The sequence below is a fragment of the Primulina huaijiensis genome, chromosome 11 (genome assembly GCF_012295235.1).
Source record: "Primulina huaijiensis isolate GDHJ02 chromosome 11, ASM1229523v2, whole genome shotgun sequence".
Taxonomy (NCBI): Eukaryota; Viridiplantae; Streptophyta; class Magnoliopsida; order Lamiales; family Gesneriaceae; genus Primulina; species Primulina huaijiensis.
The window spans coordinates 23,068,480-23,082,708 of record NC_133316.1 but is presented as its reverse complement, the minus strand read 5'-3'; the positions used below and the strand labels follow the sequence as shown (position 1 = coordinate 23,082,708).

Genomic DNA, 14,229 nt, shown 5'->3' with positions numbered 1-14,229 from the left:
TCATTCATCTCATTCCACTTTCCATCATCCGTAATCTCCACCGGTCTATCTCCAATAGCCGCCAAGCAATTCTCCTTTCTTAAAACTGCTTGTATCTTTATTTTCCACAGCATAAAATTGCTTCCGTTGAACTTTGCTATCTCGTACCTGCCCGCCATTATGTCTAGAACAATTTTAGTAGACTGAACAAAATAATCCCGCCTTAAATAAAAAATCTCAAAAAATCTTTTCTGATGTGGAAGATCAGTCTAGGCTGCAACCACAGAGCATACTCAGAATTTTAAGATATTTTGAACCAAGGCTCTGATACCAATTGTTGGTCCCACGTGCAGAATTTGAGATAATAAAATCCGAAAATAAAGAATAAACTGGACACTGAGATTTACGTGGAAAACCCCTAAAAATTATTAGGGTAAAAACCACGGGCAAGATGAAAAGAATTTCCACTATAATATTTTGTCGTGTACAACTCACTCACTGTGTTTCCAAGGATAACACACTCTCTTAATACAGGAGAACAAAACACCTCACAAATATTATAGAACTAAGCACTCAAATGCTATTAGATGAGAGAAAACTCGAAGACGGGATGATTTCAAAATGAAAGGGGGCTCTATTAAATAGAGCCCCTTGACCGTGTGAATACGCGTTAAAAACGCGTCTTCTATTTCTTTACGAAATTTCCGCCAACCCGTATATGCACCCACGTTTTTTTTTCTTCAAAACATGTTGACCCCACCACATTTAAAATTTTTGTCGACAAAAAGCACTATGTTATGACTTATCTAGATTACAAATAATAAAACATTTAAAATGAACACATGGTTTTTATTTTTTATTTTTTTTGAAAGGAAAAATTAAATATATTTTTGGTCTTTTACGCATTGCCATTGTTGATTATTAAATTGTTAATCGATTAGTCGTCCTAATTCCTAAGAAAATCTTGCAAAGCGTATCACGTCACACGCTAGTGGATATCTTTGACCGTAAGAGTTATCGCGATAGTTTAAATTAATTGTGTGGGTTTGCAAATTTTTTAAACTATTCTAAAAATATTTGATTTTTATTCGAGTTAATTTTGAGTAAATTATCTTGTTCGATAATTCATAAATCATTCGCGAATTTTAATATTTTATTAATAAAATATAATTATATATTAAATTTTTTTTGAGAATTTCGAGTACTTATTTTCTATCAATAATTTCAAACCGAATTCGAAGTAAAAGATTAAAAATTATCGAATTCAAAATCGAGTTCGAACTCGAATATAACTAATTCAAGTCGAATTAGAGTATTCGAATTTTATTCATATTCGACTCGATTAGGTTCATTTACTCATGTACTCTTTTTTTTTGACTGGATTTACTCATGTACTCTTGATCTTGTATTAAAATAACAATTTACGTGAAATAGATTTGATATCAAATTTGTAAATGATTTCAAATATTGACACATCAGGCAAATAAATATCCACGTAAATACCAATAACAAGTGCAAATCACACATCCATTTCTCTTCGTCCAACATCAAGTACCTCAAATTGTCCAGACATGTAGAAAATTCAAGAATTTAGGTTAAAAATAATAGTATTCTACTACAAACACGGAAATGGAAATTTATCCATCGAAGAATACATATAGGAGGAGCTTGCCATTAGTAAACATACGGAAGTATCCTCCAAGGAACCAGGTTCCGATATTCCGCCCAAACTTCCTTGTACCTCTGTGCACACCGGGCTTCGTCTCTTCTTTCTCTCCATATTAGTAGAACAAATAGGTATACTGGATAGAAATATGGAACTGGAGAACTGAATAAACATGGTAAATCAGGACAAAACCAAGTTACTATAAAATTGCTCGTCCTTGATAGATAGAGAGAGAGATAGTTACCTTATCCCACAAGGTAAACTGAAGGACAGAGCAACCAACAAATCACCGAGATAATTACTGTGCCTAGCAATTGCCCTGAAAAGGAACAAAAATCTAACAGGTTGAAGCATAGTAATTTTAGTCTTTTTAGATAAAGGAGATACATTAGAATCTAGATACCTCGAGGCTATATTTGGATTGATCTTTCGGATTTCGAATCCATAATAGGATATCTATTGAGTTGTTTGGATATTCATTATATAATAAATTTTAAATCCCTATTAGCATGTAGCTATTTTTTGAGTCACCATAGTAGTCATTTGAAATCCTTTTTTTTTCTCGTTTTTTGCCAGATTATTCCTCAAATAAAAGACCTTCAGCAGAGAACTTAATTCATATAGTTTAATATATACTTTATTAGCATTCACAACAATAAAACTAATCATCATTGTACAAGCACTATTTCCACATTAAAAATGGGTTTTAAAAACATCTTGAGCCAAAGTGCACCAAAAATGGGACTTCATCGTTAAGGTGTACACTACCAAAGAGTTGAATTTAAGGTGTAAGCTACCGAAGAGTTGAAACTTAGCTTGGATTGAGACTCAAGAATTGAGCCTTGTGCGTAAGCACACAGCTAGTTGGCTTTCAATAACTACTAGAGCAAATTGTTGCCATCAAAACGTCACTCTTGAGTTCTCTACTAGCAATGATCAGAACGTCGGCTGTTGTATGAAGGCACTTGAAAATGGCATTCTTATACAAGTTTTCACTTCAGTGGCTTGGATAGTTGCTAATATTAAGTATCAAAAGGAAAAGATACCAAGGCCTAATCTTGTAGTGCTTTTGATTAAAAGAAAAGTTTAGGGCATTGGGATGTGGATAAAATACCTTTCGTTTAAGAAAATTTGCTCATAAACTCAAATTTGGTCAAGTTGAACCAGAACAGGATACAACTTGTATTCTGCAGTTCCGAGGATCACTCTAATCAACACCAATCCTTGAGTTTAACCTTACATTTATGCTGGCAGCTTCAAGCACAAGGAAATGATGAGCCAGATAAGCTCATGAAAAAAGCATTAAAATACTCCAAAAACTGCAGCTTCATTTTTTCAAAGTTGCATGTACTCTATTTTCTTTCTGCTGCTATATGTATATCATAAAAGTGAAAAGAGAACATAAAGAACTCCCCATATATATCTCAAAACTGAAGAGAGGACAGAAAATATTTGCACACTCGAAAGGAAAAACAGCTGGGCATTGTCAAGCATGCAATCAATTACTCGGGGATAACCCTCATACAGTTATTCCTATAGCATTCCTATCTCCGGAATCAAACTTGGAATTTTGCAAACCATAATATGCCAGCAGAATTGTAACAATACCATATTTTTCATGTGATGAAGTAATGAAAGCACAGGGAGATGGTCTGATATTCTGAATGCCAGATGGATACTTACCAGTAACCAGAAGCAAGAAGCTTTCCTCCAATTACTTTTGGGGAAGTGCTTTTGGATTCCTTTTGAAATCATGCTTCTGCTTGTTAGCTCCTCGGAAGACGAGATAGCTTTGCAACCACAAAACAAGCATGTCAGTCTATAAAATAGACATGAGCAGTTGAGAAGATCAGAAACTCCAATATGTTGGTTGAAAATAACCAACCACAATAGCAGCTGTGATTGCCTCATCTGAACGAGAAGTATTACCCAATGAGAAAAAAAAGACAGTTGGCAACAACAGCAGCAGTTGTTAGCTCCACCTCATTATTTTTAAGCCACCAACCCTTTCAAAAGAGATAAATTATCAAATATTTACAAGAAGAACATGGTTGTGCATCATACACTACAGCAGCATTCACATGAGAGATTGAGACAGAGTAACAAGAATTAGAGCTATGAAATAAATAGCCTGATCAGATGGCACAAACAAGGGAATGTCAAGAATAAACAAATAGAACAGTTCATTTCTGAAATAGAGCAGAAGCTCAAGTATTGAGTAGAGTAGGAGAACAAAAAACATAGCTTTTACATAACTTACAAAATATCAATATCATTTGGCAGCATAAAGAGAATCATAGAAAATGAATAAACAGGCATGAGAGAGAAACAACCAAAATTCAATTTCAGCCTGCTTCTAGGAACCCTTGGAAATTATAGAGACGAGAATATAACCATTGTACAACTGGAGAAACAATCATATATCAAAGTATAGCCAAAACATAATTAGAGAATCTACTAGTTATATTGTTCCACATGAACATAATTTCATGATGGTATGACACTGGTATTATCATCGCCAAAGACACTGGAAGACAAAGAATGTCCTCAACAATGCATTGTAAAATAGCAATGGAGGTCATGTTTCATAAAGGAAAGGCGATAATACCCTTAGATAACTGAATGTGTGTGTGTGTGTGTGTGTGTGTGTGTGTGTGTGTGTGTGTTGGGGGGGGGAGAGAGAGAGAGAGAGATGGGTGGAAATTCGATATATTTGGAGAAAGACAAAGGGAAACGAAAGACTTTCAAAGAATGTGAATATGAATGTAGTTATCACACGACACACAGTGAACCCGGACCAAAATGTTTCTAAAACCATTTTCAACACTAAATGCATTAAAATATCCAGGGATTAAAAACCCAAGACAAAATTCATATAGGAGTGCCATTCAAAGTTGATTTTTCCAAAAAAGTTTTATACTTTGCCTAAACCAAGTTTGAGGGGGTAAAAGTATGTAGAGCTGAATTTACGATAGGGGGGCTTGAAATAAAAATTGAGACAAGTGTTCATGTGAGGCCAGGGGCCGAAGAGGGCGGGGGCTGATCGCTGGTGCCATCAGTTGCACGGACAATGAGCGGCTCCTGGCAGGCTTCTAGGTGGAGGGAACATGAATGAACCGATCCCACACGGGAATGAGAGGGATTCTGAGACTGTTCAATGTAATGGACTGTACAGTTGAAGAGGGTTTAAAAGATTTTATTTGTACTACTCATATCACGAAGGTGCATCTTCTTTTCGGTAGTTCATCACATAAGAACTCCAAAGTTAAGCGTGCTTGACTTGGAGCAATTCTGGGATGGGTGACCTCCTGGGAAGTTTCCCAGGGTGCGTGTGAGTGAGGACATAAGCACGCTGGAAAGACTCGTCTTGATACAGTGAGGACAGTCGTCGAATCTGGGGCGTTACAGTTGCCATTACGACCGTATACCTGGATACTAAATGTAAATGGAATCCAGACTAGGTCTCCAAAAACCAGCATGAAACCCAACCTCTCTGCAATTATATCCCATCTAAGAAGATGCCAATTTGGTTGAGGTTAGATATAAGGATTCTTTGACATGTTAATGGAAGGTTAACAACTAGGCTAATCAAAACTCAACCAAAGAGAAAGAAACTAATTTATTTGAAGGAAATGGATGGCAAACCTTCAACAGTAATCAGGATGATATGTTACACGAGCCTAGCAGAACAAAAACTAGTGAAACATTTCCACACGATCTTAGACAGAGGAATCTACACTCTAAGATAATATCGTGGACTAAAAAGCTAATTGAATAACAAAACTTTTAAAGCCAAGCACAAAGAAATATTCTATGATATATACGTTGGACAAAGAAATAATGATATGGATACAATTGCAGTGAAATATATTATATATGTGATAAATTATCCAGGGAATAAGTAGGTGTGAATAAAAACTAGTAGAAAAGTCTGAAAATGTGTTCACATAAAAAAGGAAAGTATGATACTTACGTGGAGGTCATGTATTCTTCAAAGAAAAAGTAGTCCAGAATGTATAGCTGAAATAGGAAGCAAAAGACAAAATTCTAAGAACTAAACGGCATAAAGAACTGTAACGGCCCAGATAACTCATTAGGCACCCAGAGAGGTTATTGCATGTATATGCTTTATTTTTTATGATCATGCACGCATATTAATAAACACAATAACATCTCATTCATTTCTATCTACTGAATTTATCGTTGAGCGTGAGATTGCTACTACCTTATTGATGGATACGGTATTTGTGTCTGTCCCTGCTGGTGTATGTTTGATGTTTCTAAGATAGTTTTAAATTGTGTAATCTGCTTTGATGAAAGATGACAATATCACAAGTGGGTTTGGCCATTACATTTGGTATTAGAGTCAGTATATTGACGCCGCATGTTGTGACGCGTTTTAAAGCCGTGAGGCCACGGGTCTATCAGACAGTATCACAAGTGGATTGGGTCTTTGCAAGAACAAACACAACATAATTTTAGCCAACATACCACACAAAATAGCTGGTAGAGTATCATTGATCTGCTTAAGTCAGTCACTTGAATGCATTTTGCAAGAACAGACAGATTTATAAGAAGCCATCCCATCATACCAGCTCTAACAAAGTAGAATCTACAAAATAGATTAGATTGCATCATATTAAAAATTTACAGGCCAATTTCACTATGTGAGGATATAAAGGTGGCTACATATAAGCATAACAAATCACAATCACATTCACTTATAGACACAATGAAAATAATCTGATCAACCGTAGTTTTCTTCCAATAAAAAAAACACTAACAGGAAGGTATTGTTACTAATATATACGAGTGAGAACATGCCAGTAATAACTAAGAGTGTTGTGAAGATTGAGAGAATTTCAAGAAACCTAGCTAACATCTTAGGTTTGGAAACATACTTGAGGTCAAGTCCCATTAACTGAGGATTTAGTTGTATGCCAAACCACCTATATCATTACATAAGAATACATAAGCATAAAATGCAGAAAACCGTTGATGTTCACTCTTTAAATTTAGTAAATAAAGCAATATCTATGAAAAAATAAGTAGAAAAGAAAACGTGCAATAGCTTCTGGAGCTTGAATGATCAATAGAAACTGCTTGCAAGAACTCTTCAGGGGAAACAACAATATTTACTTTCAATAATAGTTTGAGAGATTTCATGTGACAAATTAATTCAATTACCAGTCATGAATGAAGTTTCCAGTGACTTGAGGCTTCAAAGAAGAACTATGTGAGTGGGAACTAGAGCCAATTATATAAAGAAGAAATGTCACCTGTCATGGACAAACACCATTAGAACAAAACACTAGTGATGTATAATAATACAAGAGATGCTAATGGTTGATAACAGGCAATGAGACACTACATCTTCAAACGTACAAGGTGTATGATCACCGCATAGTTTCAAGTACCCTTTCGGCGCTTAATGATTCATTGCCTTTTAAGTCATATTAATCCACTGAGATGTGCAAGTGTGTATCTTATGCAACACTAGCTCATAAACTTTCAATATTTCATTGTCACTTTGCGATGGATGTCAACAATAATGTAACTTCTTAGCTAAAATGTTGGAAAACGCACCTCAGCATCGTGAATTTCAATACCAACAAAATTATAACATATAATTACTAGATTAAATATAATGAATCAGGTGTACTACAATTTGATTCTGAGCCTTCATTTGAATAAATGAAACAAAAGGTTGACCAGAAACTTACAAACACACTAAAGATAAACGTTGTTGCCAAAAGCTCAAGCCCTCTATCTGCAATTGCCTGCAGCAAACATAATCACATGATTCCATTTCAGAGATCAATGTGCACATAATCTACAATACTTACAGTGAGTGATATAAAACCCATCCATCCGCCTATCCCGAGTAGAAAAACCAATAACATGAGCGATAATAAACCTGCAATCACGAAACAAAGAAAAAACCAAATAAAATAATCCTGAAACAACGTCATTGCAACCAAAGCCGTAGGAATTGTGGTCTGATTTCTAACCATTACAACGATAAGGGAGCCGAGTTCCGTCAGAGAGCGCCGCTCCAGGAATAACTTTTCCGGGAAAAAGTGATCCAGCAATCGCCAAGTAAGTAAAGAATAACAGAATCATAGCAACCTCCAAAAAATCACACCAGAAAAAGTAGCCGTTACAATGAGAAACGCATACACATTCATTAAACAAATTCGTGTGAGATTTGAGGCAAACAAACTGATGTCCACGAAGGAATGAGGGAGAGGAGAAGAATGCTGAGATCCATCGGCGTATGATAGATACGATCCGTCTTCAGCTTGCTAGTGCTGCTTGACTCCTTTCCAGGTTGTCACGGAAGAAAGCAGAAAATGCTTGCAAGTTGGAAATAGTGTGCGTATATTTATCAACCCCTTGCGAGAAAATACTTTGATAATAATAATAATATCTTTAATATCTTTATTTTTTCTTTGTTAAAATGCGATGAATTTACATACAATGTATCATTATATTGAAATAACTTTTAATCTATATAATTTATTTTTGTTTTTTATATTTTTCTCAAATAAATAAGGATATCATTTGAAAATAAGTTCAATTTTTTAAAACATTATAATTAAAAAACAAAAACGATTTTAACATTTAGATAAATGATTAAACGTGTTACATTTTTATCATTGAACATAAGAAGCGGTGAAAAATAATATTCCTCCAACCAAAGGGTGTCAAAACATCAATTCCTACCTAACTATTAGAACGTATAAAATTGTTTGGGACTCGGAGAAATTACGTTTATCGATGAAATCTTTGCATAACAACTGTTAGAAGCGAATAGAGATCCCCCATTGTAGGCACGGTCGTAGGCCTACATAGAAATTAAGTATGCTTCTTCCAATAACTCCACATCAAATGCGTGGGCCAAACGTGAACGAAGCAAAAAGGGCACAAAATGCTTGTGATTAATATTATGAGCTACACCAGTAGGCCTAAATATGCAGTAATATGGTTTGCATCACACAGTCATCAATCTCCAGGCAAAAAATGGAGCAAATATCTGTGGTTGCTCTGTCTTTATTTCACCTATAATATATTACAAGATAATAAAAGAAGTGCGTATTTCTTGGACCTTTTAAGCGTTGTCCTGAGTTGGGACACTTGCATAAGAAAACTTTGCTTTTCATCGACCCAAGATACATCAGAAAACTGCACTCAAAAGAGCATTCTCGCCTTCTCCACATCGTCGGTGCACATCTTTAATCCTATCAGCAGAATTGCAAATTCCGCTGCAGCTCCAGTCAAACGAAGCAACGCAGATATTGCCTGCTTGAGCCTTCCACTCACAATCTGTGAATATACATAACATAAATCAACATATTTAACAAATTCATTCAAATGCATATTTTAACACTAGGATATAAATTACCAGGAGGTGTTCCACAACATAATCTTCGGTCATCTATGTGCTCCACATCCAATCCAATGAACCAAGATCCCAACGACACATCCTCATTCGCGTACTTGTGCAATACACGCCTACCAGAATGAAACTTACAAAAAATTCCACGGATTTGAACATGTGAAGATAACAAGAAACAAGCCAACACTCACTGATTTATTGATATGTAGGTAGCCAAATCTTTAGAAATGGCATATAATTGCCCTGTAGCATGACGAAAATACTTGTTTCCTTGCTCACCAAATTTCCAATACTCAGGTTCATGATATCTCACTCCCCTGCCAATAAATTGCCACAGCCAAGGGCATGTAAGGACCAGAAATAGAAAATCCATCACATCAATTCATTAGCGGATATATATTCTAATACTCTTGCTTACTTTTGAGCCAAGACGGGACCGGATTTCATGCATCCAATATACACCCTTGGTTTGGAACGATACCTAGCTAGAGTTGCTCCTAAAGTTGCTGCATATTGTGTTCTTAACATCAAAATGTGTGCCAGCATTGCCAAAACACACACGCGCACAAAGAATGAAAGAAGCTCCAATTAAATTTTGCTAGCATTTGTTTTAAATGCTTGCTCTCTAAACTCCCCACTATGTTTGCTTTTGACAGATTGAAAAAATTGATGCAAACACCCTATAAATGCTTAAACGGCTTAGAGCTGCCCTACCGAAAACTATAATCCCAGCTCCTAAAACTCCAACCCCCCTTACCTTGTACCAAAAGAGGAAGTTTGCAGTTAACAACATAGTAACAAGTACATGTACTTCAAGCAAAAAAATTATAAAACAAAATAAATATTTGGAATGATCCAAGCAGAGCCTTTCAAATAAAATAATTTATATACTAATACTCGATTCCTTGATTCACGGGGGAGACCACCGTGCCGCTTTCGATAGCCCATCCATCTCCATTGGTTATTTATATACACTCGTTACAGGCATGAACACTTGTTGTCATAAATATCTTATACATGCAAACTTTACAAGGGAGATTATGTCATGCTTACCTATATTTACATGAACATCATCATCAACTTTGACATAAAAATCTGCATCCCAAAGTGCAACGGCAGTGGTAAAATAAGTCTTAGTCTTGGCTGAGAGTTCAAGGTACCCCTCCACATGTTCCTAGTCAACCATTTAACGACATTGTATAACTTAAATAGCCATTAAATAGCAGAAGAAGTAGGTATAGACATGAGTTGTCCCTCATTAAGGAAGCCGAAGGAGCCAAAAAAAGAGCAAGATATACTAAAAAAATAAGCAAATGTACCAGTCTCAACAAGTCTCCGTGTTTCTTATCTTCTGCTTTGATAGCTCTATCAAGGATACCACCTGACGTTGCACTGGTGACCAGGGGATGCAATGAAAATGGGCAACAACTTAGTAATCATTCCCATTCAAGTTGTTTATGGGCAAAAAAATGAATATGAGTAAGGTGCTAAGAAAGTATCATAAGAATATATAATCATCACAAAGTTTGAAAACTGAGATTTAAGTTCGTTCAGAGACATTCCATGATACTTCAATTATGTTTAATCAATAGCTGTGGCAGCGATTGAACGAAAGAGTAGCAGCCCTACACTGAGGTAAAGCACACAAGGGAAGCAGGAATAAAAGAAAATCCAAGACAACTAATTTTTCAATGAAAAATCAAGTGCAAATGATATTCTCATGTAATTGATCAGCTAAAAATTATTGTCTAGCACAAAGAAAGCAATTGAAATAATTTTTGAATGAGCAAGGATACTATAACATTCACTCGAAATTGCTTAACATCCACAAACATTATTATTTCCACCTGTGACCAATCACAAATCGAATGATGATGCCCTTTTCTTCCTCGAGCCTTTTGCGTTTATCTCCTGAATTTATTTGAAGAAGAACATGTTCATGGATAATAAACGAAGAGCACTGAAAGACAAAATAAAAGAACTCAATTTCAATCACCTTGTAGCATCCAAGTAGCACGCACTGAGTCTCTCCTCTTTCTGCTGCTAAAGGCGGTATTTATGCCCACCACCATCAAGTATTTTCTTTTTTTGGTTAATTCGGGCATCTTCAGGTCTTCGGAGATGGGAGAACCACTGAGCAAGGAATCCTGTACAGCCCTGGCGGAAGCTAATTCGATCTCCAAATTTGAAATTGTTTTATCTAAGGTTCTGCACTTTTTAAGTGAGCTTAAGTAATGCAATTTATGTCACTGGTGAACATTAAAAAATGTAAATTATTCAAGGTCCAAGGAGCTTACTCGATTGCACGTTGAGACTTTGAAACTTCACTTAATATAGCCTTGGACTCACTCTTTACATCCTTCTGATAAATAGAAAATGGTTAACAATATAGAGTAGTGAACCTTTCAAATGATATAAAGATACTCGGACTTAAGCAAATCCCTTTAGAATGAGAGTAAAGATAAAATAGTTACTATGTGAGTACTCACAACAGTTGGATCACACCCATCTGAAACTAAACTAAGTTTCTCTTCTCCTGCGCCAGTCAATCGTGATATATCTTTAGCTTCGGGCTCTGTCCACATTCTGTCACCAGTAAATTCGAATCAAACAAATTATGTCCATAGGAAGTCCAAGCAAAAGGAACATGTGGAACAAACTCGTAGAGACTCTCAATAGAAAGCAAAAAATAGATTTTGCATAATAGTTTCCAAGTTTGAGTTTGAAGTGTCAGTTTCAGCCTAATGTTATGTTCTATTACATCCTCAATCTTGAGCAATCCTCGCAAATATTTTTCTCCCACTAATACTATATCTTCCCATTAATGGTAATACAGAAATTTTACATCTATAACAAGCCAAATCACCTTCAAGGTACCTAAATGTCCTATATAAAGAGTAATTAAAAAAATTCTAAGTGATATTGAATGGCCTTAAAACCCGTCTGTTAGCTTTTAGCTCCGGAAGTGATAAGCAACACAACGTGGACTTTTTGTTCATAATTCGATCATAATCAATTCAACTTTCAGGAAACCACACCAAGTCTACGACCACCTACATAAATTGATAAAAATCATAGGTTGTCATGATTACCAATCACTAACCAAAATATTTAGTCATCAGACCCCATATTATACAAGTTAAAAAATAATTACATATGAAATAGCTCCATTTAGCAAGAATTTCCAAGGCCTGGTAGACCATATTATATTTAAGTTTAATGGAGATTGAAAATATCAAACCTGTCGGTGAAGAGCATCCCAGCACAGAAACATCCAATACAGAGGAAAATGGTGAGTTTTCTGGGAACCAAATTCTTGGAAGTTGACTCCACTCCTCTGCTCTTCCAAGACATTATGTTATTCTCCACTTTAAACTCCCAATTGCTCAATTTAAGGACAGCCCATATCAAATTTCACGAAATCCAGAGAACCAGCTAAATAAAACGGAACAAAAGCTACTCTCTTTCGCTTGATAGCTACCAAATTGCAGTAACCCAATTCGAGAACAATAGGATCAGAACACCCCACAAAAAAATAAATAAATAAATAAAACAACAAAAAGTTACACAACTGTCGCACGTAAAACAGCGTGCGACTTCTTACGCAGACTTAATGCAATATTGGAAAAGAGACCAGTAAGAAAAAAGAAAGAAAGAAAAGCCAAAGAAGAAACAACTGTAGAAGATTTCCAGTGGATTCGCTTTTGTCAAGTCAATGAGACTTCTCTTAGCTTGTATTAATGATCTCCAAGGTGGGTACTACAAATTTATCTCAACCTGAATTTATGGGTTCTTCAATCCGGGATGCTTAATTTCTTCGGGGAAAGGAATCTAAAACGGAATATAGATGAAGAATTGAAGAAGACGAATAAGTAGGAGTGGAATTTGCCCAGGCAAGAATAGACTCACCGCCTAACTCAACTGCTCGCTGTTCCATTCCTTATTTTTGTTCTCAAATTTTAGTAATTTGACAGTAAATCTACCTTATTTTTATCTTATATTAGAAATTATATATATTCCCACACAATTGAATCTCATATATATTTGATAAACAATCATACATATTCACACAATATATATACATATATAGAACAATGTGCTCCAATTGCTGCTTGTCTGTGTGTTATCCTATAAAGTAAAGGAAAAGGGGATTGGGACAAGGGAAAAAGTGGGATAAGAAATGGGAACACTAACTGGTTAGTGTCCTAGTAGGAACCAATCAATAATTTATAATCAATAATTATTTTTAAAGAAAATTATATTTTTCGTTATAATTATTTGTTTTTGTATGATTTGATCTTGTGTATTATCAAATTTCAGTCGTTTCCTATTTTTGTGTTTTTTCCAAATTTGGTTTTTTCGATGAGAAATTCATGCGTTTATACATCATAAATTTCATATGAAAAATAGTTAAAATTTAAAAAGTCGAAAGAAACAAAATTAAGATTGAAATTAAAAAACAGAGAAATTGATATTACAAAAAATAAAATAATAATTATATAAAGTACCAAAAAATATCATTTTCTCTTATTTTATTCAAAATACCCTATGATGGATATTTATTTTTAAAAAACCTTAAAAGAGGAAATTATTCTTTTTAAAAATTAATAAATCTTTCCCTTTTATTTCACAAATGTTATTCAAAAATCAATTATTGCTCCAAAGGTGAAATCGCTCACCTTAGACGCCCCTCACCTCCGACCCGACAGGATTGTAAGAGGAGATAAATCATGGTGACTCAGTCAACCAACAGCAGCTAGACCTTATGCTACGCCGCGCACAAGGAGCTCCCCCACATTGGAGGGAATTTAACTCCCACACTGCTGCTTGTGAGACTCGATCCCTGGTTATTGCTCCAAGATTTACTGCTGCTGAGCAACTGAGCTAAGCCCATGCGGACATTCGAAAATAAATTATTAGTCATACACATGGTGGACGTGTAACGAACATGGTGTCTCTTTAAGAATTATCGACATTTACAGGTCATAACCCAATTACTTTAAGCATGTTGTCGATTTCTTTTATTATATCAAGATTTAAAAAATTATTGAGTATTATGTAAAAAAATTGTGACACTGAAAAAATAAAGGTGATGAAATAGTCCCTTACTCGTCGACAACATTTTTTTTTAGTCCATTCGAATGAAATTATTAAATAAAATGTTAAATTAATTTCGGAAAATGGT

The 14,229-nt window shown here is 35.2% G+C and overlaps 1 protein-coding gene and 1 pseudogene across 3 annotated transcripts; both read right to left on the bottom strand.

Annotated features, from left to right (window-relative positions):
• Positions 1-1,456: 1,456 nt before the first annotated feature.
• LOC140989032 (delta(14)-sterol reductase-like) lies at positions 1,457-8,036 on the bottom strand (annotated as a pseudogene).
• Positions 8,037-8,500: 464 nt separating this feature from the next.
• Positions 8,501-13,062, bottom strand: LOC140987916 (probable beta-1,3-galactosyltransferase 4). Of its 3 annotated transcripts, XM_073456667.1 has the most exons (12): positions 12,822-13,060; positions 12,286-12,479; positions 11,534-11,630; positions 11,342-11,406; positions 11,041-11,252; positions 10,892-10,955; positions 10,364-10,436; positions 10,098-10,218; positions 9,463-9,550; positions 9,236-9,361; positions 9,051-9,160; positions 8,501-8,971 (listed from the first exon to the last, which is right to left on the bottom strand). In XM_073456667.1, the coding sequence occupies exons 2-12, from the start codon at positions 12,396-12,398 to the stop codon at positions 8,823-8,825; spliced, it is 1,218 nt and encodes a 405-aa protein (XP_073312768.1). In that variant the 5' UTR covers positions 12,399-12,479; positions 12,822-13,060; the 3' UTR covers positions 8,501-8,822. The 3 variants fall into 3 exon arrangements, with proteins under 3 accessions (XP_073312768.1, XP_073312769.1, XP_073312767.1); XM_073456668.1 differs by having other exon boundaries at positions 11,342-11,403; positions 12,286-13,062; XM_073456666.1 differs by having other exon boundaries at positions 12,286-13,060.
• Positions 13,063-14,229: the final 1,167 nt, after the last annotated feature.

Coding starts and splice junctions, on each gene's coding strand:
- LOC140987916 (XM_073456666.1), bottom strand. CDS start 12,398: ATGTCTTGGAAGAGCAGAGGAGTGGAGTCAACTTCCAAGAATTTGGTT. Junction 10,437..10,891: donor CGATTTGTGATTGGTCACAG/GTGGAAATAATA, acceptor CCTGGTCACCAG/TGCAACGTCAGGTGGTATCC. Junction 9,161..9,235: donor ACCTACATATCAATAAATCA/GTGAGTGTTGGC, acceptor TCATTCTGGTAG/GCGTGTATTGCACAAGTACG.